This window comes from Chiloscyllium punctatum, chromosome 11, assembly GCF_047496795.1.
Source record: "Chiloscyllium punctatum isolate Juve2018m chromosome 11, sChiPun1.3, whole genome shotgun sequence".
Classification (NCBI taxonomy): domain Eukaryota; kingdom Metazoa; phylum Chordata; class Chondrichthyes; order Orectolobiformes; family Hemiscylliidae; genus Chiloscyllium; species Chiloscyllium punctatum.
The window spans coordinates 37,902,628-37,929,731 of NC_092749.1; the positions used below are offsets into that span (position 1 = coordinate 37,902,628).

The following is a 27,104-nucleotide window of genomic DNA, read 5'->3' on the forward strand; positions in this document are numbered from 1 at the left end:
TGTAAAATGCTTTAAGCCCTGCACACCTTCATTACACTTAAGTAACAGTAAGATCTGTTCAAAATTGTCAAAATTATAATAAACTGCAGTCAGAAGGGTCATTAGATTTCCAACACTTACTTTGACCTATTCTGTCCAAAGCAGGTGTTGGAAACACAATTACATGGCCATCTAATTCTTTAATCTGCAGTTTGTACCTTGACCTTACCCTGTGATTTTATTTTACAACATGAGAGTGTCACTGGTTAGGCCAGCTGTTATTGCCCAACCTTAATTGTCCTCAAGAAAATAGCAATGAGCTTCCTTCTTGAACCGCTGCAACCCACAGTGCTATGGGTAGGCAAGAATTTTGACTCAATGAAAGACTGGCAATGGGGTTCGAAGTCATGATGGTGTGCGGCTCGGAGGGAAACTTGTAGGTGGTGAGGTAGCAGAGGCTGCATGTTCAAAGGTGCAGTTGAAGGAATTGTAGTGAGTTGCTGCAGTGCATCTTGCAGATGTGATACACTGCTACCACCATGCATTTTTCCGAAGACCAGTGAATATTGAAGGTGGCAGATGGAGTCCGATCAAGTGGGCTACTTTGCCCTGGATGGTGTCAAGCTTCTTACTTTGGTTGGAGCTGTACTAATCCAGGCAAGCAGAGAAAATTCTATCACACCCCTGACTTATACCTCTTAGATGGTGGCCAGACTATTTTAGGGAGACAGGTGGTGGGTTAATTGCCACTGCTTCTGACTGGCTTGTGTGGTCAAAGTATTTAGATGGTTGGTCCAGTTCAGTTTCTAGTTAATAGTAACACCCCCAATCTTGATAGTGGGGAACTCAAATGTGGTAACAACACTTAATGCCAAGGGATGGTAGGTAGATTATCTTTTCTGGGAGATGATCATTGCCTGGTACTTTGCATGGCACACATTACCTGCTGCTTTTCCACCCAAGCCTGGACGTTGTTCAGCTCTTGCTTCCCTATTTGAAGGGTAGCGGATAGTTCTGAACATTTTGCAATCATCAGCAAACATCCATTTTTCCTTCAGGTGGTTAGAAGTGAGTAATTGATGAAGCAACTGAAAATGGTTGAGCTTAGGCTACTATTCGGAGGAACTCCTGCAGTGATGCTCTGGAACTTAGATGATTAGCCTCATGCAAGAACAAGTATCATCCTTTGTGCTAGTTATGACTCTAACCAGTGAAGAGTTTGCCCTCCATTATATAGTTCTTTGATGCTACATATGGTCAAACGCTGTCTTGATATCAACTGGAATTCCTCACACGTCACGAGTAGAGGTCTTTTACCTTCACCTGTTTCTTGATACATTGGAAGAACAGAATTGAATGAGGACTAGTATCTGGAACGATGGAGACTACAGGAGAGTCAGAAATGGATCAGCCATTTGGCATTTTTAGCTAAAGGTGATTGCAAATGCTGCAGTCGTGTCTTTCTTCTGATGCAATATGCTGCCCAATATTGAGAATGAGAATATTTGTGAAGCCTCTGCCTCTTGTTAGTTTAGTTGTTCACCACAACCCACAGCTGGATGGTAACAAGACTGGAAAGGTTAGACTTAATTTGCTAGGGAATTCTTGTAGTGCAGTAGCAGTGTCCTCATTTCCTGAGTTCAAGTCCCACCTGGTTCAGAGGTTTGTAATAATATCTCAGAACAGACTGCTGAGAATATATCTAGATCTGATCTGTTGGTTACAGGATCATTTGTCCTGACCTGTCCCATCCTTTTTCTGATTTTTGGCACACAAATAGTCCTGCGCTGTACCTTTTCACCAGATTGACACATCATCTTTGGACATGTCGGTTGCTGCACCATATAAGATCACTGCACCCTGCACTGAGCCAGGGTCAATGTTCTAGTTTGATGGTAATGGCATAGAAGTGAGTATATGCTGGGCCATGAGATGAGAAATTGTAGTCAAATACAATTCTGCTACTGAAAGCACACATATCTCATGGATGCCCAGGTTTGGTACACCACATCTATCATGTTTAGCATAATGGTAGTATCACTCAAACTGATGAAGGTATTCTCAATGTGAAGGCAAGGCTTCATTGCCACAAGGTATGTGCAGTGGTCAGTCCTATTTATATTGTCCTGTATATGTGCATCTATGACAGATAAGCTGGTAAGGATGAAGCCAGGTAAGTTTCCTATTTTGTGTATCCCTTACCAATTGCCATTCACACACTCCAACATTCAGAGCCTGAATGTTTATTAGTACTCCATCACTCGAGAGTATCACAGAGGTACAGAAAATATATTAAATCAATGGAACAGAATTCAAAGACATTGTAACTCAAAGAGGCAATTCACCACCACCTTCCTGACAGCAATTAGGGATGGGTAGTAAATGCTCATCCAGCCAGTAATCCCCATATCCCACCAATGGATACCAAAAGCACAGAAAGAACTTCTTCATAAATCCAGGCTCTGTCTCAATTGACTACCTCCAAACTAATTCTCATTAGTTTGGAGGTACTACAAACATTAGTCAACTTTAAAATATAGGGTCAATTTGATAAACACAGATCTGAACAGTTTCTCAATCAGTTTGAGCTTGATTTTTATTTTAAATCCAAGTCTAAGTAGTATTATAGCACGAGGCAATTAATATTTTCTAGTTAACAGCATTTGAGGGTAACAAAAAAAATTATAAATCCAAAAGCACTTCTTCAATTATGCTGACGCACTCTCAAATTAATGTTTGTTTATTTCTGAGTGCAGGAGACTGATCCAAATGCTAGCTTTCATTTTTGATATTAAAGAGCCAAAAATTCCAGTTTGACATACCCAGGATTATTCAAAAGAGCTAGACAGATTGCTGGTTGAAACAGTTATCACTGGATACAAGTATGTGGGATACTGGGTACCTTGTTTCACAGTTGCTGTGAATTCTTCTGACACGTGCTTTGATCACCTAAGTCAAAATGGATCTTCTAGAATTCTTTAAACCTCTCAAAATGATCTTATTTTTAAAATATGTTGGCCCTTCGCAGAAGATTATTTGATTGCCACTGAGTAAACAGCATCAAAAGTTATAATGTTAAGTTGAAACATGACTGCATGGAACAGGCTCAGCAGATCAGCTTTTCTTGTACACGGATAAAAAAAGATGCAAAAAGTATTACAAAACTTTCTAAAATTGCTATAAACTGCCTACATTTGTACCGGTACAAATAGTCATCAAGATTACAGTGCAACGTCATTACTCTGGCCTCTGCTAAAACACAGAGCTCCGTGACATTAGATATTTATATTGTGAATTTTGGCAGTGCACAAACTCAGTTTTTAAATACTAAACAATGCATAAAAAGAATTTGCTAATGTAGAAAACTGTCTGAGAAAAAAATTAATTATTTCACAAGATAATCTTGTCTATCCCACAATATGATGATCATAATTTATCTGAAAACAGCACATACTATATCTAAAAAAAGAACAAACATTCATGGTCACATCTACAATGACGGCACGCTAACACAATCAGATTGCTAGAACACAACTTTCTAATCTTTTGTTCACTGATACAACAAACAACACATCTATGACACCAAAATGATTGTGCTTTCATTCATCTGAGAGCCTAGCCCTCAGAAAATCCATCAAGGAAGGAACGATCAGATTTCTGTCTTCATCTTGTCTGAAACTGATGACATTTTTTGTTAAGAAGGGGGTCCAAATGGCAGGTGTCAAAAAGATTTAACTTCACACATGCAGCTAGAAGGCACATGAACAGACATCAGCGTGTGGCAATGTCACAGTTACACTCTAGCTGCTGTAAGAGTGCATATCTGAAAAGAGCAAACCTCATAATCTGTTACATCAATCTAGTGCCAGATGTTATTATCAGAACAAAGCTGGTGCTGTAGATTCATCCTCAGGAGAAATGCACATTCCAAGTCACCAAAAAGAAGAGGAGACAAAGTAAGGCACCTTCAAAGCCTTGAGGAGAAGACTGCTTGCATGGATGTGTGTTATTAATCTCACCAGGCTCTAGAAAGCATGTTAGGTCAGGAGATCCACATCAAAACATGTTTTAGAGTGAAAATGAAATAATCCCAAGTTTAAACATTTCAAAATAAATGTATTTGAAGGTAAATCGTTGCATTTAACTTTGATTCAAAAATTAACACATTTTAGTGAATATTTCAACATAAAAATTGCTCTCTGTCTCCCACGATCTGTATCAAGCAAATACAACAAAGAACAATCAAGGCAACACAAACATCTGTCATCAAAAAATATTATTGGGGCAGTGTCTAATTCTGGTCCACAATTTTTTTTTTATCAAGTTGGTGCCGCAAACATCAATTTTTCTTTCAATTCAGAGAAGATTTAACTCTGCTCACACAAAACATTGTTTTCTTCCTGAAATTCTTAAAACCATTGGAAATGGAACATTATCAGCAGTAAAGGACTTTGCAACAACTTCTTTTCTGTTTACTGTCTGAGGAGATTAAGTAACTTCCTGTCTTTCAAATTTTGCATTCACTCACTGAAAGGCTAAAAAAATTAACATGTTAGGCATTCAAGGAAGAACTTCTTACAATGCACCCACAATTACAGAGAAACAGTTTCATCATCATCGAAGGGCGACACTTTTCCATTCTCCGAGTAAGCCTGTAGGTGGCTGTACAGACCGAAGCAGCTACCACAGGCTCTGTTACACTTGGGGAAAGTGTGGTGTCCAAATCATCACCTCCATTATAGCAAAACCTTTGCCACACAGCAAACCAGCTATACCAAGCCAACAGCTCCTTAACAGAAGTTTCAGCTCAGTTCAAATATATCATGCACAATACTGAAAAAGTGCAACATGATGGAGAGTACTGCCTTTGAATGACATGCTAAAACAAGATTGCATCTGCTGGTTCAGTTGCATGCTCATGAAAACATTCAAATACGATATGGCTTTCTTTCAGGGTACTAACTTTCCATCAAGACAATTCCTTTACTTAAGGAAACAGCTTTCCTGCTTTCCTTCTGAATAAATTAAACTGCCACAAGCTACACTTTCATGTGTTTCACCCTTGCTGAATATGAACATTGAATGCGGAGTTGTACTTCTTTTCTGGTTAAATCAGAGAAATTCGGGTACTTGAGGGTTTTCCTCCCGAGAGCCTAATGAACCTTCTCAGCCCATCTTACCAAACTCATTGCATTAATCTGTTACCACACACCTACGGCACCTCTAATGTCCAATTTCCAGCTCACCATGCACTACTTCCAGAACTTGCCACTCAGCAGATATCTATCAAAGCACCAGAATTCCTTGCAGCCATTCCACCTCTAAAAGGCTGTTGTGCATCTGGACAAACATTGGTAATTAGCAATGTTCCTTACCAGCAACATCAAGACCCCGCAGACACAAAACCATATTGCTCACGGCACACAGCCAATATGCCCATACTTCCCCGCATAAAAAACTCCAAATTCTCAACTTACGTCTCTGTTTCACCTCCATGCCACACATTACTGGTCTGTAGCTGCATTCCATCTAAACACCCTCTTCAGCCTGCATCCCCTCATCTCCCATGCCTACTACTTCACGTCACACACTTGAACCTAACTCTCAGCCTCCCTTGACATCATTCCCAAATCTTCCCTGGCGCTAGGCAGCCTCTCCATTTGGCTGGCCATTGCCGGAAAACAGAGAAAAGAGAAAAAAAAACAAGTTCTACCATTACAGAACCTGAGAGCAAGGTAATCTTACCAGGATTCCTGAGGCAAAATTGTTCTCTCATGCTCTCCATATAAGCATCAGCTCAAAAATGCCCAAAATGTTTTCATTAAATAGTTGGGTTTCTATAATCTTCAATGTAATTAGTTTGTTTTATGCGAGAGGCTAATTGTCAACAGACAGTCATTCATGCCATTTTATTTCTGATCTGTTGAAACACCATTCAGCTAATGTTCCACTGATAGTTAGGTTAAATAAATAAATTACTGCTCTTGGCTCACAGAGTCATAGAGATGTACAGTACAGAACCAGTCCCTTCGATCCAACTCATCCATGCCACCCAGATATTCTAACCTAATCTCGTTCCATTTGCCAGCACTTGGCCCATATCCCTCCAAATCCTTCCTATTCATATACCCATTCAGATGCCTCTTAAATGGTGTAATTGTACCTGCCTCCACCATGTCTTCTTACAGCTCATTCCAAACACGCACCATCCTCTGCATGAAAAGTTGCTCCTTAGGTCTCTTTTAAATCGTTCCCCTCTCACCCTGAACCTATGCCCCCTAGTTCTGGACTCCCCCATCCCAGGGAAAAGACCTTGTCTGTTTATCTTGTCCATGCCTCTCGATTATATAAACCTCTATAAGGTCACCACTCAGCCTCTGACGCCCAGCTCCAGGAAAACAACACCAGCCAGTTCAGCTTCTCCCTATAGCTCAAATCCTCCAAAGCCTGGCAATATTCTTGTAAATCTTTTCTGAACCTTTTCAATTATTACAACATCCTTCTGATAGGAAGGAGACCAGAACTGCACAAAATATTCCAAAAGCATGAAAAGCTTCATCCCACAAAAAGTCCTGAACAGAATCAGTGCCATAAAATGAAAGTTAATCCATGTCTGACATTTCAATGGTTTATGCTTAAAATCAATATCCATCTTTTAGGCACTACCTTTAAGGCTCTTATGGCACAGTGGTAGAACCTCTATCTCTGAACCAGAAGACCTGGTTTCAAATCCCACCTGCTCCAGGGGTGTATGACAACATACCTGACCAAGCTGGTGAGAAAATATATATTAGAGCTCTTGTGGCACTGTGTGTAGTGTCTCTAATTGTGCACCAGGAGGTCTGCATTCCAGTCCCACCTGGTCCAGAGCTGAATAGTAACACTGCTGAGCAGTTTGATCTGGAAAAGGTTTGGCAGTACCATTATAAATGTGCTCAAAGAAATTGAAGGGGTTATGTACACCACAGCCATGTAGAGTAATCGAGAAACTAAATCAGATTATGGTTAGATCACTGCAAGACAAGATTTTAAGGACGGAATGATGTTAGAAAACAGAATGGCTACATTGATTGTTGTTCATGAGTTTTGATTTCATTGCAGCTACATCATGACTGCATCGCAATATCTGTGTGCTTCGATAAAATAAGCAACATATCTAAATCAAGCTTTAATTAAGTAAGAGCTTGTGATTAATATTCAAAACCTACATCTTGTTAACATCATTCCAAACAAACTCTCAGTCCAAATTAAACCACAACATGTTAAATATTCAACGTGCCTGATGCATGTCATGCCATTTTTTTAAATACTTAACCTCACATTGGTTCGGAACTACTGACAATACAGGGAATTCCAGTCACACTGATTTAATTGATAAATAAATTCCAAGAATGCACACCCTTGCCCTATTCCCATCAAAGCTTTACACACAGAATGCATGTACAAGGATGTCACCGAGAGCTGTACAGATAGTTGTAATTTACATTCAATTCAACTTCTACAGTACTAAAAAATTTTTTTCAAACCATATACACTTGCTAAAATAAATAGACTACAGGTTTTTTATAATGAAATGGTTAACATCAACACTTCAACTATCACCATCTCTGAACATGCCCAAAAAGCTAGTATTTGAGAAGATACAGAAAGCTATTTTTGAAAAAGGCCTGACTTTTAAAAAGATTACAAATAGGTTCCACAAAACAAAATAAAAGCAAAAACTGCAGATGCTGGAAATCTGAAACAAACACAGAATGCTGGAAAAACTCAGCAAGTCTGGCAGCACCTAGAAAGAGAAACAGAGTTAATGCTTCAAGTCTGGGGTGACTGCTTTTCAGGACTATTATGTTTATTCAATTCCATAAGATTAAGTCGAAGTTAAATAATGATGCCTCCCACCCCTACCATAGTTCTGGCATTTCGCTGCAATTATTAGAACGTTAGTTTCCAATTATTTTGCAATGTAAAAGTTAACTTAAATATTTAAAAATTATGCCTTCAATAAAGACTGGTGGAGTTTGAAGACAAAGAAACATTTCAGAATCACAGTCACAGCATAAGAGGAGGCCATTTGGCCCATCATGCCCAAACCAACTGAGGCCTTATTTTCCTACCAGTCCAGATGAACCAGTTACTTTTTGTTTATTTTTATATTTTTATTCTCATACAATAAACAAGGTCCAAATCTCCTTCTGCTACAATCCTTATGGTCTAGTTACTTCTGCAGTAGCATCATGTAGCAAATTACACGATTCAAATGCAGCTAACTATGAAGGAAGTGATATATGTTGCGTTTGTCTTAAGAGTGAGACAGCAAGAAGAATGGCTCTTCGGCTGCTTGCATCAGTGTCTTGTTTTTAAAAAGCTAATTCTTCTCCCCTACTCTTTCATTGTCACACAACAATTTCCTTTATAAGAACACGTCCCTTTAGAAAATGACTACACTTTTATTCTCATGATGTTACTCTGCTATTTCTGGAATTTGGGAGTCATAGATATGTACAGCACAGAAACAGACCCTTCGGTCCAACTCGGCCATGCCAGCCAGATATCCCAACCCAATCTAATCCCACCTGGCAGCACCCGGCTCATATCCCTCCAAACCCTTCCTATTCATATACCCATCCAAATGCCTCTTAAATGTTGCAACTGTACTAGCCTCCACCACTTCCTCTGGCAGCACATTCCATACACGTAACACCCTCCACGTGAAAAGGCTGCCCCTTAGATCTCTTTTATATCTTTCTCCTTTCACCCTAAATCTACACCCTCTAGTTTTGGACTCTGTCATGCCAGGGAAAAGACTTTGTTTATTTATCCTATCCATGCCCCTCATGATTTTATAAACAGTTATAAAGTCACCCCTCAGCCTCCGATGCCCCAGGGAAAACAGCCCCAGCCTACTCAACCTCTCCCTATAGCACAAATCCTTCAACTCTGGAAACATTCTTGTAAATCTTTTCTGAATCCTTTCAAGTTTCACAACATCCTTCCAACAGGAAGGAGACCAGAATTGCATGCAATATGCCAACAGTGGCCGAACCAATGTCCTGTACAGCTGCAACATGACCTCCCAACTCATGAACTCAATACTCTGACCAATAAAAGGAAAGCCTACCAAACGCCTTCTTCACTATCCTATCTACCTGCGACTCTACTTTCAAGGAGCTATGAACCTGCACTCCAAGGTCTCTTTGTTCAGCAACACTCCCTAGGACCTTACCATTAAGTGTATAAGTCCTGCTAACATTTGCTTTCCCAAAATGCAGCACCTCTAATTTATCTGAATTAAACTCCATCTGCCACTTCTCAGTCCATTTGCCCGTCTGATCAAAATCCTGTTGTAATCAGAGGTAACCTTCTTTGCTGTCCACTACACCTCCAATTTTGGTGTCATCTGCAAACTTACTAACTATACCTCTTATACTCACATCCAAATCACTTATATAAATGACAAAAAGTAGAGGACCCAGCACCGATCCTTGTGGCACTCCACTGGTCACAGGCCTCCAGTCTGAAAAACAACCCTCCACCACCACCCTCTGTCTTCTACCTTTGAGCCAGTTCTGTATCCAAATGGCTAGTTCTCCCTGTATTCCATGAGATCTAACCTTGCTAACCAGTCTCCCATGGGGAACATTGTCAAACGCCTTACTGCACAGGAAGGAAGGTGCAAATTAAAAGAATCTCCACCCCATTTTTTAAAAAATGGGTTGGTATTTGCAATTAGGCAAAAATGACCCAGTATTGATACAATTTAATATTTAGGCATCTATTACTTAAATAGTGAACTTCGAATTAATTATCAAAGCATACCTAGTGCCAGTGAAACCAATCTCTCCACAAGGGAAACGAAAAGCATAAACTGGAAAGAACAAAGCAAAAGGCTTTAATTTTAGTTTCAGTAAGTAACCAATTTCAATTTTGAAAGTAACCGAATGACAGGCATGGACAGAGGAAGTTTACAGGAACTCTTCACAAACCAGACATAATGGTTCCACTGATGACTGCGAAGTAAACTGTTGAATTCGGTTGTGGAACTAAGTACTGGACCAACAACTTTCAGCATGACTAAAGTCTAAGTCTGTCAGCAGTGACCACACACGTACAATGAATAGCAGAAAACTGGACATGGGAGTTGACCATTCCCCAGTCTTCCACAAGCTGTGCTGTAATGGTATGTTGTTGAAAAACTTGGAAAATACATGAAAACTGGTGCTTTTACTTGGCAACAAGACCAGCAAGAGGATAAAAGGGCTGGCTCAAGAGTGAAAGACCAGCAAGATGATAAAATAACTGACCCAAAAGTAAGACCCAGTGCAAAAATGGAAGTGTGGGACCGAACACGAAGAACATAGGACTGATAGCATGCTTAAAACAGATGACCCAAGACAGCATATTGAGACCGGCAGAAAAATATGCCAGAATGCCTAACACTCACTTGTTAAAGCTCCAGACTGGGGAGCACTCTCGTGGTCAAAGGACACTGAAGGCCCCATTCAGGGATTTCAATGTTGACCCCAAGCCCTGGGAGAAATTCACTTAGCACAACATAAAACAAGCAGTGCAGCCTTCACTGAAAGCAAGTCTACAATTTAATTATGGAAACTTAAAAAAAAATTTCTTTCTGACTCCTTACTTTCTAAAAAAAAATTAGTTTCTACCTCTCTATGACTTTAAGCATATGAGTATGACCATACTTTTATTGTTATCTGCTGCATACATTTACCTTTTTACTGTAATTACCATGTAGTTGAGTGATGACTTCATTACATAAAGTGTTGGCTATGTTCAAAACCTCTTTTACAAAATCAGAAACAACATCAGTAATCTAACGGAAAGGATTGTTAATGCACTGAAGTGTTAAAAGTCAGAAAATTGGATTTTAAATTCACAAAACAGAGCAATATGTTTAAGATTGTTTTCAAGAATGATTTAACATACACAAAGCTGTAGTTACATAAGTTCAACCTAAAGCTTTCATTGCCAAAATGGGTATTTGAGATTGAGCGTATGGTATAAGTAAGTGTTTCATCCCTTTTGATTGTTGCCTCAGGCAGAAATTTGTAGGTCTAAACCCTGAACCATTCAATCCCATTCTTATTGTAATCAAACCTCAGCAGCCGGTCAGTGAGTGACACAAACCTAGGCGAGTGACAAAAACACACAATGTAGAACCACAAAGACAAAAGCAAATATTTTGCTGTGTAAAAATAAAGTCATCCTATTTTAGACGATAATTTGAGGTGTTGTAATATACTACAATAATAAGCACTAACAATACATAGCTTGCACTCTACCTTTTAACAATTATTTCATTATACACCTAAATGGTAAAAAGTCAGCTCTTGTCACGTAGAGGGTGGTGCATGTATGGAATGAGCTGCCAGAGGAAGTGGCTGGTAAAATTACAACAATTAAAAGGTATCTGGATTGGTACATGAACAGGAAAGATTTAGAGGAATAGGGGCCAAATGCTGGCAAATGGAGCTAGGTTGATTTAGGCTATCTGGTCAGCGTGGATGCTGGACATTGCTATGACTCTATGACATGATTTCAATGTGCAATACTTAATGCACAGCACATTACAAAGTTAATGAGCAACAAATCATTACACTAAAAGTACTTATCTTCCCACTCTTTGCAATACAGTCAGACAAGAGACGGAATCAGAATCCTCTTCGAAGAAGTACTTTGCCTTAAACTGTGCCCACTCTTGAACTGAATGAGATCTGCCACTTAAACAAAGTACAACTGCAAACATAAACCCATCCCCTTCAATTACTGACCACAGTGCATTCCATCCCAACAAGCTCAACTTTCCCAACTTTCTGAAAATATTGTAATCTCCAGCAACACCTGCAATTAATTCTTTTACAAGGATCTGAGAAAGGATGCAGAACTGCCAAGTCATTTGATAGACAACATTTAATACCAGAGGATTCAAATCAGCCATTTACTTTTAAAAGTAAAGTTTTTGATGCACTCTCTTTCGTGTATTTTTTCATGGTACATTAGTAAAAATAAAGGCAACTCAGAGTAATCAGAATCTCAAGGACGCATCTAAAGTTACAACATGGCAGGTATCTGATGAAATAGATTAATGCTGTTTGAATAGACAATAAGTGCCACTGGTTCAATGTGCCAATCAGGTAAATAATGTGGGTGCCATTGGACTACTTTCATTTCTGCAACCAGATCTTGCTGTTTTCACAGGCCTGTGTCTTTGAGTCCAAATTATCAAAATGTGGAATTCAATGCGAAACATAACCAACAGGCAGTGATATTGAAGAAAAAAAACAAATGTACACGGGCAGAGTCGAACCAAAAATAGGTATTTTAAACAAACAGTCAGTAAAAATGTGTCAACAGGTAGTTAAACATCATATTTAAGGTAAGCTGAGAATAGATGGTAGAGATAGATGTATCTGATAATAGGGAGGAGTAAGTACAGGCCTTATATAGAGTTTCTAGCTACAGAAGCAATACTGTAAATTTTACTTTAAATTTAATAAAAGCTTATTTTGTCTTTTGCAAAAAAGCAAAACAGTTTTTGCCAGTCTTTTCAGTTCATTTTTATCCATCATAACTTCACTTCCTCAAATCTTTGACAGAATTTAATTTTTAAGAAGTTTATATTTTTAAAAATTGAAACAAAAAAATGTTCAATATAAATTAAACCAAACTATATAAAGGTTGTATAATTCATTAATTCCTTGTCCATGAAATCCTGAGGCAACACAACAAGTGACAATTTAAAAAATAAATAATTGCTCATAATTTACAGTCAGCAATGAAGGAATGCTACTCGTCCTTCACCTTAGGGGGAAAAAAAGCTGCTTAATACATTCTAATAAGCTCTGGAGTACAGACTCTCTCTTTTATGACATTGTATGAATTCAGCACCCTCAGTAAAAGCATCTATGAACAAAGTGGTAAAGAGGCTGATCAATGTATCAGATGGAGAATCCTCATAGGTGGCATTACAAGCAGGATGGAACAAGAACTAGAAATTACAGTAAAATCACTGCATATGCAACAAAAACTTGAAATATTTGCATGAATTAAAAGAAATTAAATGGAAAAATGCAAAAAATGTCAAATCTTAATTTCTGTTTAGTTATAACCTTCAACATCAATTTTGTTTTCAGAGAAATGAGACTCCATACTTGTAAAAGTTAGGGCTAGAGAGTAGAGCTGTTATTCAACTTTAATTATCACTTATAGTCAGTGGAAGGGCAGTTACTATTAATTGAAAGTTTAAGCCTTGTTCATTGCTCTTTTGTGTGATGAAAGCAGATGACGAAAGTCATGCCTTCACCAAGACATCTTTGGAGAATGCAATAGCGCATTGTTAGAGAAGCAGGGTGTTCAGGCAACAAGTTCTAATTTCTGTGTTTACCTACTTGTGATTGCTGTTATTTTACCCAGTAATAACAGCACTTGCTGACAGGCACGCCAATATTAGTACAGCAAAATATAGGCCATTATTCTTTCCAATTTGTCAGCTGGATTATATGTATTCAGCACAAGATAAGAATTTGGCCAGTTAAACTGGAAACATTGTTAGCATTATTGTATTCTTCAATGGTGCATTATATGAATGTCAAGAATCGCACAAGACAGCATCAATGACAAGATTGACCTTCAACATCTGTTTTAAATAGTTATAACAAAGAAAACTTGCTTTAATGTTCAACATTTCCAACATTACTAATGTCCCTTTAAATAAATCTGGAAGGACCCAATGACTGCTAACATTGGCTTCTCATCCAATTTCCTATTCCATCATCTGAAGAAACATAACATTAGAGTACAGTGGGAATTCAGCAGAATGGTCTTAACAGCAACATTGGGGAGCCAAAGTTTGCTGGGAAAACCATATCAATGGGCTACCTTCACAGAAGAGATGGTTTGGACACAGTCAAGGTACATTGCCTCAAAACAGAAAGTAAGAGCAAACAAATTTAGAGCTCCCTCTGGGATAACAAAAGATAAAAATTAAAATTATCAATGGATCTTGAAAGTCTTAGCAAAAGTTGAGGAATGCAAGGTCTTGGTAGACATGGAGAAGGCCAGGCTAAGGTTAAGACACATTTTTCACAAACCAATCTCCAGTTCTTGGTTGACGCCCCTTTTTACCAGGCTGCCACTCTTCAGTACCTGACTACCAACATTGAGTTGGTGGGCAACACGGCCCAGGACAATAAGAGGAAATGCATAATCCCCTGCCAGTTGCAGTTCACTATCCACATCAAGGATGAGCTCCACAAGCTGTTGGGAGTAGTCACCATCACCCAGGGTGGTGTCCCGCCGCCTAAAAAAACTGGCCATCCAGCAAGGTTTATACCCAAGGAGAGTGTGAGATCAGAGAAATGAACATCAATTCAACAAAATAGATAAAAAAACTAAGAGTGTGCTTATGACAGTCTTCAAGGAGGAAACAGAATTGAAAATCAAGCTGAATGTAGAAGTTCAGAAAGGATGTGAAAAACCATTAAGAAAAGCAAACAGAGCTACCAAGAAGGGATTGGCAGGTAAAGTAAAACAGAATTCCCAAACTCTTCAGTAGGCTTATCAATAATGCAAATATGGAAGGAAGGGGAGTTGGGAGTAGGAATCACAAAGGGATTTACGCATGGAGTAAGGAAAGAAGGGGCAGAAGCATTGGTGCAGAGGGGGAAGGAGGACGGGGGGGATATATTATAATCAAAGCATCTATTCAAGTCTCAATTCTCTTCAACCTGTTTCTCTTTAAAACAAATCAGTATATTTGTCTGGAAAATTAAAGCAACACCTTGTTTATATACATCATCCTGCTGGAACATCAACTTAAAAAAAAATCTGCTACATCCCATCTTCAGCCAACTGTGCAATATTTTCCAGGTTCTGACAATCACATGAATTAATAAACCACATTTTTGGTTTTTGACTTATTTTTAATTGTAAGCTTTTCCCTTTTCTCCTCCTTAGCGCTTGCTTGTAATAATCATCCCCTGTATTTGAATGCACAAATAATCCACACTTTTTGGTTTAACCCGGAAGAGTGGTTTTTGGGAATAATTTTAAAACTGGACTTCATTAACAGAATGTTTGGAGAGAAAACAAAACAAAATGCTTCTGCTCATGGATGAAAAATGAGAAGAATGAAAGTTCAATTTATCTTTTTCCCTATCCGTTACACTGCTATATGTGTAACACCTCTGATACAAGATACAGTTTGTTACATTCTCAAACCAAAACGTCATATTTCTGAACTTCAAACTTTGCAAATGTTTGACAATCCTTTAACACTGAATATTCTCAGAGTTTTGTACCCATTTTAGCATCCATGATTAGTAAATCTAATGAAAACAATGATTCCAAATGTTCATTTGAGCAATTTGTTTCAGTTACAATCTGTTCAAGCCAAGGCTGCAGTGCAAGTCAAAAAGCAGTTAAAATCTATACCCCTGTTGGCGAGGGATAATGATTTAATACTGAAGTTGTTATGACTTGCATTGGGCAGAAACCCAATTAAAATCTGAATTAATAATGAAGAATCCAGCAGAGAAGCTATGAAAAAAAGATCTGATGTTCTTTATGTTGGAAGAATACATAAAATCAAGAGAACATTCATTGCTAAAAGGCACAGAAAGAAATATTTGTTTTTCATCTGAGATTAGTGTCAAATAAAAACCAGATGGTATTTATAAATGCAAAAAATATTAATTTAGTCTCACCATATAGTTTTTCACCATACTTAGTTTTAATAAATTTTCACATCTTCCCCAGTAATGCATTTTAGATTTTATGCACACTTTTTCCCCATTTGATATTTACATTTACAAGCTGCGCAACAGAGAAAATTGAATAGAGAATGATGCAAATCTTCAAAATAACAATTTCTACTTCAATTTCTGTAGAATTCAGCGTAAAGTCAAAACAGATGTCACAATAAATCAGTTTTGATGGTTCTATAATTTACAGTTCTTTGAAGCTCTTCAGTCACTGAATATTTTTCTGACTTCTCTCTTGCTGCTCAAGAAATACTTCTCTTTCCAATAAGTGTGCCATCTCACATACATGTTTATATTTCCTATTTCTTAGGAATATGATATCAGATCTCCTTCAGAGCAATTAAATGGAAAGGATTCTCTCCCTCGTTATGAGAACAAAGACGTACATCGCACAAAAACATGGAACAGTCGCTAGCTTTATTTCCATGGACAGTAAGCCACTATATTTTTTTAAAAATTCAAGTTCAAACCCAGAATGTGGTTTTTAAATCGGTGGTTTTATTAAGTACAATGCAAGCTACTACAAGATGATTTAGTTATGGATATTGGAGCATGCAGCACAAGATCTCCATGACCTGCAGTAGATTTTTGCAAACCCATTCACTGCTCAGAAATTGTCTCATTGAGCCATCCCTCATCATTTAGACTTATACACTGAGCAGAATGATACTTTATTGAATCATACATGAAATTGAGAACTCAAACCATATTTGGTCTCAACTTCCTCTGACTAAGTGGTGCTGGTGGAGGGGCAGAGAAAGAATGTTAAGGCTGTTTGGTGTTGGCGCAATACGTAGCAAAGACAAAGTTCATTGATGGATTTTAGTTAAGATGCGACTTGAAGATAGTAATTCTTGAAAAACTAAACAACAGTGCTTGACAAGGGGAATCCAGTTATAATAATTTTACATAGAAGACATGAGGTAAACCGGGTAGTGTGGGGTTTAGTGGCAATGGAGATCGAGAAGATAGAAGGTAAGTCTCATCAAAGTAGGGGATTTCAAAGATAGAGTTACATGGAAAAGCAGAAGAAGCAGATGTGTCAATGATCTCAGTCATGGTGACCAAGAATTTAAGATAATGGCCAGCAAAAGAAAGCAATGTGGCTATCTACCTTGCAGGACGATCCTGATGAACATGCAATTTTGCAAGGTACACTAGGTCTGAAAAGTTGACACATTCAAGCCCACTTCTATTGCCATGACATCACTTGTATTTATTCCTTCCTCAGTCCAATTACTGCAGAAACCCTCAGACATGCTTTCAACTCCAACTTCAAACTATTCCAATGCTGTCCTATTTAATCATCGAACTTATAAAAGCATGGGTTGATCTAAAGTTCTGCTACAATCGTCATAGTCTGCACCAAGTCTTACTCACTCATCATTCTCATACCAGTCCACTCTCATCATTGAAGCAAAACTCTCATTCTTGCATTCAAATTAATTCACAGCCAACACTGGGAATTTTCTTCCTCTCCAGCAGATATATCTTTAGTCATTTAGATCCAAAGCTGTGAAATTCCCTTCCCAAACGTCCCCCAGCCTAAGTCCTAATCAAGCTTTTAGTGCTTCTCCTAATATCGCCTGTAATTTGATATCAACTTTTATCTGAGTATACTCCAGTTTTCCTATGATACTATGTGCTAGTTAAATGCAAACTATATCAGGTAATTTGAATATCCATAACTCTGCACAGAGCAATGTCTCTCATAATCTATATTTGTTTTCAGTTTACAAATTCACAGGTTGAGAAGCTCGACCTACATCAATATACATTCAAAGCATAGGACCACATTCTCATCTTCCACTTTGAAACAGTGCAGTTAGTTTCAACTGCTGACTTTAAACTAGCTGTCAGTCTGCAGGAAAACAAGAGCAAAGAGTCTCAGAACACCTAATTTGTCCCTTTCAGTTGTGTTCCTAAAATTGATTATCTAATACTTCTAGTTTGTATTGTCATTAAATAAAATGTAATTTTTTTCTGGTAATGTCTCATCAATGTCATAAAATCCTTTTATCAATTCATAAAGTGCACTTACAGAATATTCATCGCCTCAGTTAAATGACTTTACCTGTTGTCTGTAGATCTTGTCAAATAATATTGCTTTAAAGGACGCCTTTCAGTTCCAATAACAAGTATGGTAATGATAAAGAAAACTGAAGAGGCCTTACCAGTAGACAACATCCAGTGGAGCAAAATATTTCCTGTTAATCAAGTCAGCAAAGAAAGATTCTGTCTCCCTGCAAGCAGTTCCATTACCAATAACGATGGTCGAACAGCTTTCAGCAGAAGAAAAAACAATTACAATCAGAACTATATGCAAATTCAGAAGGCAATAAAAATTAAATTAAAATATTTATAAATTTAATCAACAAAGAAAACCTCTCCTTAAGAGTGCACAGAAGAGAACAGACTAGATACTATACAGAAAGACTGCAAATTGCAACTGATCGCGTCAGCTTTCTACTTAATTTGTCCATATATTTGCACTCTATATTTCTTCTTGAACAAGTTTTGAAACATTTGCTTCAAAGCACAACTCCATGACAAGATTTTGGCTTCTTTTGTAAAAGAAAAGTGCCATCACAACATTTTTAGGGTCAATTATTAAAAGGTCACCCTTATTCAACTAATTTGTTGACTTATTATCTTAGTCCAATGTTGAATTTACAGTATATTGTATCAAAATATTAGTAGTTATGAGGTTCCTTGTTCAATCATTTTCTATTCTCAACTAGGCATAGTATTTGTTTACATTTCTGTTTGTTTTCAGAAAATACACAAAATTACAATTATTGCTTAACCCTCATTGTTCCAAATCATTTCTCATCAACTCTCTCCCTGAACCACTGCAATCTTTATAAACCAAAATATTAATTAAGTATTCATTTATCTAATTGGATTACAGGGATCTGAAGTAAAAGGATAAATTAATTACTGAAGGATTTTTCATTTCTCTGAACCTTTACTTAAAAATTAATTTCATGTATACACAATAGGAAAAGAAAATCAAGGTTGCAAGGCCTTTGTAAGGAAAAAAATTCCACTGAATATATTTTTTCCGCAGATTTTGCTTCTGCAAAATAACCTGCTTAGATGATTCATTGTTCTTTTTTTTCTTTGGATTCATCAAGTGCATAAGACCTTTGTCTTACTCTCTTGTAAAAACCTGCGCCTACTCCCATGAACTGATATATACACACACACACACACACACACACACACACTCACACATTATATTACATCTGCATTGCAAATTATGGTGTGTGATTCAACTTTCAGGAAAAATGAGATTCTTATGTGCTGCAGATAAAAGGTTAAGTCACTGAAAGTATCGTCAATTTAAACCAGAATGATTTATATAAACTGGCTTAGTACATGCTTTATATTTTAAAAATTTCTGACCTTATTCTAGGAATTATTTTACAGGATACCAACATTCTCCAATTGAATTGCACTTTCCTTGGCAACCATTATAAGATATTCCAATGGTAGGGTAATACCCATTTAAATTTACAGACATCATTTATAACAATCACAACAATTGCCAGATTGGTAATACAGCTGGCCTCCAAGTTCCTGTCGAGATCATTACATCTCCAACCTGAACTTCACTAAAGAAAGCTATTTTTCCCATTCTCATCCATGAAAGAAAGTTACATTTGCAGTATCAATCCCATTAAAGACATTCACATATAAATTGCATTAAAGGGCAATCTTAATAAAATACTGAAAATTACAGATGGTCTAATCGACAAATATGCTGAAAAGAACCTTTACAAAAAAAAATCAACTACTGAACACAAAATAAAGGAGCACTACATCTTAAATTTTAAAGTACTTCAGCAAAAATTTATCTATCAGATCAAGGACATCAGCTCCCAATATGAAGCCATCATTTATTCAGACATAAATGTCTTCTGAACGATTTTGGCACAAAACACTTATCTTAAGAAACAAGACTGTGTCTGGGTCAGATCAAATTTATATTTCATTGGAAAATGCCACAAATAAACTTTCACTATTTGTCTTATTAAATTTAAGAGCAATTTTACCCCCTTTCTGTTTCACCATACAAACTTATGCAAAATATTTAAACAGAAGGAACACATTACACATGCATACATTTATCACAAGTATTATTTCATTACCTGTGTCAAAACAGACAATTATTTCATTTATTTGAAAATCAAATTAAAAATAAAAATCAATTATCACACCTGTATTTATGAAGCAAATGCCTTATCTTTTCAGCTTCTCGCTGCGCTCCTGGACCATGTATGTAAATCACATCGGTGTGAAGTATTTGGCCTGGACCAGTTAACAAAAGATCAGATCACTTTCCGAATTGCATGACAGGCAAATATCCATTATAACTACTGAGTTCTTTTTATCAAAACAAGTATAAGTGCATTAATTTAATAACATAATTTACCAAGTGAAGTTTGAAAAGAACAATTAACAACAAAGATCACAAAATCTTAGACCGTAGAACAAAGCATGTGTGTACCACCTTTTAACTCTCAATGTTGAAACTTATTTCAAGATGTCATGATTGAAAATAAATTGGGCCATAATGGAATGATCCAATGCATTCATTATGTTTTGCAAAACATAACCTGAGGTACAGCATTAATAAAATATCATAACTGCATCCAATGGTGGACTTGACAATGCTGCACCTACCTATTATACTGTCTGTTTAAGTGGGCACCACTTTTTCCTTTCTACAGTATCTAAATGGCATGACAACTCTTTATGGAGTTGTGCTTGTAGCACTGCAATCTGACATTACCTTTTTGAAGTAAATCCTAAACTTACTAAGTATTAAAATCATAAATAGTCCTCTAATTAAATCCAAAATCAAATACTTAACACCTTAATTTTAAATTTAATTTGATTTCCATAACTACACTGTTCAATTCTTTGGACACAAACCTTTCATTATTGCGTTATAAATAAAACGCAAGAAACACCACTTTAATCAATTTATATTAGAGTGCAGGAACTATTCCCGAGATGTACATTGCAAAGATGTACATGGCTCTTCATGAAAACTTTGCATCTGTACCTCTCAAAAGAGTGAAGTGCAAGAGAATAGTGCTGACTGAGTCATTGAATATATTCAAGATTGAAATTGACAAGGGAGTCAAGCATTGATAGGGTGCATGCAGGAAAGTGGAATTGAAGCCATGATCAGTAAGCCATGACTTTATTGAATGGTACAGCACAGTTGAGGAAGCAAATGGGCTCCTCTTGACATTATGTTCTTGTGTACACTGATTTTCATCTTCCAGGTCTGAACAAAAAGACCAAAGAACCGTGGATGCTGGAAATCAGAAACTGGAACAGAGAGTGCTGGAAAAACTCAGGTGTGGCAGTATCAACTACATCTGAAGCAGAGTTACTGGAGCCAAAATGTTAACTCTGCTTTCTCTCCACATTTGCTGCCAGACCTGCCGAATGTGTCCAGCAATTTCTGATTTTGCTTCTGACTTTACAGCCCTGTGTGATGTCAAGGGACTGAAAGACATTGTTGTGGTTCTGTTCGCCGAGCTGGGAATTTGTGTTGCAGACGTTTCGACCCCTGTCTAGGTGACATCCTCAGTGCTTGGGAGCCTCCTGTGAAGCGCTTCTGTGATGTTTCCTCCGGCATTTATAGTGATTTTTCTCTGCCGCTTCTGGTTGTCAGTTCCAGCTGTCCGCTGCAGTGGCCGATATAATGGGTCCAGGTCGATATGTTTGTTGATAGAATATGTGGATGAGTGCCATGCCTCTAGGAATTCCCTGACTGTTCTCTGCTTGGCTTGTCCTGTAATAGTAGCGTTGTCCCAGTCGAACTCATGTTGCTTGTAATCTGAGTGCGCAGCTACTAAGGATAGCTGGTCGTGTCATTTTGTGGCTAGTTAGTGTTCATGGGTACGGATCGTTAGGTGTCTTCCTGTTTGTCTTATGTAGTGCTTTGTGCAGTCCTTGCATGGAATTTTGTACACTACGTTGGTTTTGCTCATGCTGGGTATCGGGTCCTTTTTCCTGGCGAGTTGTTGTCTGAGTGTGGCTGTTGGTTTGTGTGCTGTTATGAGTCTTAGTGGTCGTAGTAGTCTGGCTGTCAGTTCAGAAATGTTCTTGATGTATGGTAACGTGGCTAGTCCTTTGGGTTGTGGCATGTCCTCGTTCCGTCTGCAACACAAATTCCCAGCTCGGCGAACAGAACCACAACAACAAGCACCTGAGCTACAAATCTCACAAACTTTGGACTGAAAGACATCTAATATTGCAACTTTGCCTAAAACATGAAGGACAGACTAAGCAATTACAGACCAGTCAATCACGTTCATAGGTAGGAAAATTGCCACCAAACATTTGGAGGAACAAGATTAATCCTCATTTAGATCAAAGATAGTCAGTTTGGATTCATTAAGAGAAGGTTGTGTCTGAGGTACACGATCGAACATTTTTGAGAAAGCAATAAAGACAGTCAGTGAAGGGTATGATGTAGTCTGTATGGTTTTTAACATGGTTTTGACAAGGTCACAAATGGCAGACTGGTTGTAAAAACAACAGCCCATGGAATCAAAGGCAAAGTGGGAAATTGAAAATAAAAAAAAATTATCAGAGGCAGGAAGCAAAGGCGAATGGGTGTTTTTTTTCTACCAGAAAGTTGTTTCTGATGGGATTGAGTACTCAACCTGCAGGAATTCTTTGCTTTTTGTGACAATCTTCGATGATTCAGCCTTACATGTAGGGGGTGTATCTAAGAAGCTTGAACATGATATAAAATAAACTATGCGGTTGATGAAGAAGAAGAATACAGCATATTGTTGGAAGATAGCAAAGGATTGGTCAGGCAGGTGGAATAATGACAAATGAAGCTTTACCTAGCGAAGTGTGAGGAAATGCATTTGGGGAGGTTAATGAGGCAAGGGAATGAGCTGATACGAAAAGGTGTGGAGGAGCAAAGAAACTCTACAATAGGATTATGGTTCGATGGTTGTCAAGAAGGCATACTGGATAGTAGATTTTAGTAGTTTAAGCACACATAGAACTGAAAGGTTATGCAGCAACTGGATAAAACTGATGGATCACCACTCTATGTATTTCTTTAACTACAGAATAGGAAAGGTGTGCATACAGAAGATACAGAGATTAATAAGGACATTACCTGGATTGGAGAAGTTTGGTTGTCAAGACAGATGGATGCACTAAGGTTTCTTTTGTGGAATTTAGGCAACTAAGGAAAAACCTGGTATATAAAATTATGAGAATCTTGACAGAGTAGATAGGAAGACTCTATTCCCCTTGGTTGAGAAGTTTTTAGCCTGGGACACTGATTTAGCTGAGCGGTAGGAATTTTAAAGGAGACAGAGGTGGGTTTTCTTTTACCATGGGGATGGAAATCTAGACTTAAGACCTGAAAAGGGTAGACTCAGAAACCATCATACTATTCAAAAGCTATTTTAATGCAGAATTGAAGTGCCATATGCTACAAGATTTAGATCTAGAGCTAGAACCTGGGATGAGGCTGGATGGCTGTTTGGCAGCTAGAGACAAAACTGTAGATGTTGGAATCCAAAGAAAACAAGCAGGAGATTAGAAAAGGCGAGGTAGCATTCTGGAATGCAGCAGGATTACACCCAAAACATCAGCTTCTTCACCTCCTGATGCTGCCTGGCTTGTTGTGTTCTTCCAGCTACCGCTTCTCTGACAGCTAGAGCAAACCCAATCAATCAGTCAAATGACCTTCTGTGCTGTAAATTTCTATGATTCTGTATTTCTAGACATCCTGGTTCAGCAATCTCACATGATCAGCAATGAGGTAAGACATAACCTTTGTTTCCTGATCTTGGCTAAAAGAAGTCCTTTTTGAATAAAGCCATAGGATCTTGAACGTTAAACCAAGACATTGTTCTGATGAATGTCTCAATTACTAATCCTGGAGACAGCTCTCCAATAATACAGCACCTTAAAAAAAGCAAGGCAGTATCTTTAGATATATTCAAGCTCTGGTGTGACATTTAAAGATGACAAAAGTGCCATCCATCTGGAACACACATCAACTTGTGTCTGTTTAGGACAAGGTCTCTGCAAAATGCATAAAGTTAAACTATACATGTATTAAGGTTATGGAGAGAAAAAAATTAATAAAATATTTATAAAAGATTTTGGGGTAGAACTGTCATGTGTCTTGTTTTTGTGCTCATGTCCAGATCTTTTCCAATTGGAGTGAATCACTCCCAGCAATCTCTCCATGATAGTCTTGTATCACCTGTTCCTTCATACTTGTCCTTATGCATTCAGACATCTCCAGCAAACAATTTATTTTTAATTTCCTCCAGTCCTAAGTTCCCTGCTTTGCCACTCAGCATCCTTACCTGGAAATATATCACTATTCCTTCAGTGTTTCTGGGTCAAAATCCTAGAACTCCCTCCTTAACAGCATTGTGGGTACATCTACACCAAATGTACTACTGAAGGAATCTCACTAACAACTTCTCAAGAACAACTCGGCATGGGAAATAAATGCTGCTGGCTGGCTGAGGGGGTGAGAGAGAGGGAGAGAGAATGGGTGAGTGAAAAAAAATTATCTGGACCCTTCCCACAAGTCTTACTCCCATTACATTGATTAGATCATCAGTGCTGCTTCCTGTTCTCATTCGATATTAGAAAAGGCCATCAGTTTGCTTTTCAATTTCATCCTTCTCTCCCCTTTATCTGATCCATCTCTAATGCTTCCCTTCCTTGACTTCACTGTTTTCATTTCTGGGGATAGGCTGTCCACCAATATCCACTATAAATCCATTGACTCCCAGCGACTTTGACTACACTTCCTTACACCCTGTAAGTATTCCATTCTATTTTCTAGTTTCTCCATCTGATCTGTTTTGATGATGTCCTCTTCCATCAAGGAGAATCTGACATGTCTTCCTTTTTCCTCAACTGAGGATTCCCCTCCTCCAATGGTTAACAGGGCTCTCAACTGTGTACAAAAGATTTGTCTCACATCCACGACCGCACCTTCCCATCCCTCCCAGAACAAAAGGGAACAAACAATTCTCTCCGCTGTCAGCATTCCACAGGGACTGTACTCTGTGATAACCTCGTCCAGTCCTCATTTACTCACTCTCTTATGCACCTTTCCATGCAATTCCAGGTGTAATACTTGCCTGTTCAACTCTTCTCTCCTCGTTAACCAAAGCCCCAAACACACCTTCCAAGTAAAGCAGCAATTTACTTGCCATCTTTCAATCTAGTCCACTGTATTCAAGCTCATAATTTCACATTGGCAAGCTCAAAAGCAGACTGGGTGGCCATTCTGTGAAAACATCTACTCTGATCACAGGAAAGACCCTGAGCTTCTGGTTGCTTGCCATTTCAATAAACCCTCTTGTTCCCATGGTAGCCTTTGACAGTTTTCCAATGAAGCTGAGTGCACGCTGGGGGAACACTACCCCATTTTCTGCCTAGACTCTTTACAGCTTCTAGGACCCAATATTGAGCTCTACAGTTTTTGTGCATGATCTCTATACTCCATTTTTTGGACAAACCCACCCTCCTCCAAACCTGCCTTGCTTAAATCTTGTTGGTTTTAATCTCAGCACAGTAGAACCATCTTTTCTTCTCAGTTATTCACACCTATTTCATCTATCCATCTCTCCCTTTTAACCATTACGACTGCCTTTGTCTTTCGCTCTGAGCATGATCACTATGTGTCACTTGCTCCTCCTCCCTCTGTCACAAGCATAAAAAAATACAATTTTCCAGCTCATTTAGCTTGAAAAAGCATTATGCTGTACTTTGAGAACATTACTTATGTTGTTGACTCTGTCCAGAGACGATGCCAAACCTAATGTTCTGGTAACATAGGTGAATCCCACAATGGCAGATGGTGAATCTTAATTCAATAAAAAATACCTGGAATAAACTGCTAGTCTAATGGTGACCTCGTAGGCACTGTCTGTTGTATTTTAAAAAACCCTTCTGACTTATCAATGTCATTTTGGTAAGGTAATTTGTCATCCGTTCCTGGTCTAGCCTACTCTTAGTGTTCATCTAGGCAAATAGAGGTGGGCATTAAATGCCAACCTAACCAGCGCCACCCATATCTTATGATTTAATTTTTAAAATTTACCCTAATTTAAGTTTAGCACAGATGTTTCGGACAGAAATTTCTTACTCAAATACTAACCTGTACATGTTATGATCTCTGTTTCCTTGTTTTACTTTAAAATCACATATTAAACCTGCCTCATAACACATTAAGCAAGTCTCCCAAAACTGCTGATTCCTGATAGAATCCATAACACATTCTACAAATTCTTCTTTGTGGCAACCTCAGTCAATTAGATTTTCCCAAAGTAGTTGAAGATTAAAGTCTACGATGTTTAACATACTGGCTTTGTGTGTGTGCCCTCGTTATCTCCAAATTTGTTCTGTCCTACAGTATCTGTACTGTTAGAAGGCCTACAGATTATTTCCTCTTACCTCCACCCATATGGATTTTGTTTGTTCTGAGCAAAGATCCTTTCTTGCTCTCATATTAATTCCATCCTGTACAATAAAACAATCTTGAGGAGTATTAGGGCATTGAGCTTAATTATCAACCATGATTATATTGAATGGCAGAGCAGGCTCAAAGGGTGGGATGGTCTGTTCCTATCTTTTATGTTTCTAACAGTAGCTACCCCCAAAATTAAACTATCCCTTACCACTACTATGGTCCTCTTCTTCTCCCCCGACTTGAAAGGATCATTGTACCCCATAGTTTGCAAGATCCTCAGAAATGCAGGGAATGAGGGTCTTCAAATGCTACGTCATACCTATCCCACCTGCAGTCACAACCTCCTGTCCCTGATCACAGACTAAAGGTGATGTTTGTGGCTGCCTCCTGGAGCAAATGTCCAGGTAATATTCCCCCTCCCTGGAGAGACACAGAATCTACAGCTCAGACTCCAACTCCTCAACTTGGATCCAAAGTTCCTTGAGCTGCAAACCTATTTCAGACATGTTTGCCCTGGATCACTTTGATATCCAGCAGCTCCCACATATATTACAGCAGCAATATATCACCTGTCCTATCATCACCATAATACTTTATTAATTACTCCAGTATCCCTGGTCTTTACACTTGAAGAATCCACTGCTCTTGAAGACAAGAGACTTATGTTCAAACTGAAGACCTTACATTTGCTTTAAAGACAAGGAACACTCAGTTGGCTGCTTTCCCAGCATTTGCATCATGGTGTGGTATGGAAAGTCACCCACCAATAGTCTGATTGACGTGTCTCAATCCACTTCTTTTATACAGCAGCACGGTGGCTCAGTGGTTAGCACTGCTGTCTCACA

General features: G+C 38.2%; 1 protein-coding gene across 2 annotated transcripts in view; it reads right to left on the reverse strand.

Moving 5' to 3' along the window:
• srbd1 (S1 RNA binding domain 1) overlaps positions 1-27,104 on the reverse strand; it is a 272,374-nt gene that overhangs the window by 173,097 nt on the left and 72,173 nt on the right. The window contains exons 13-14 of one of the 2 annotated variants that reach the window (XM_072580646.1): positions 19,982-20,072; positions 17,933-18,040 (exon numbers count right to left, since the gene is read on the reverse strand). In XM_072580646.1, coding sequence (XP_072436747.1) covers positions 17,933-18,040; positions 19,982-20,072 — 199 coding nt within the window. The remainder of the gene's footprint in view (positions 1-17,932; positions 18,041-19,981; positions 20,073-27,104) is intronic. The other variant, XM_072580647.1, reaches the window with a different exon arrangement.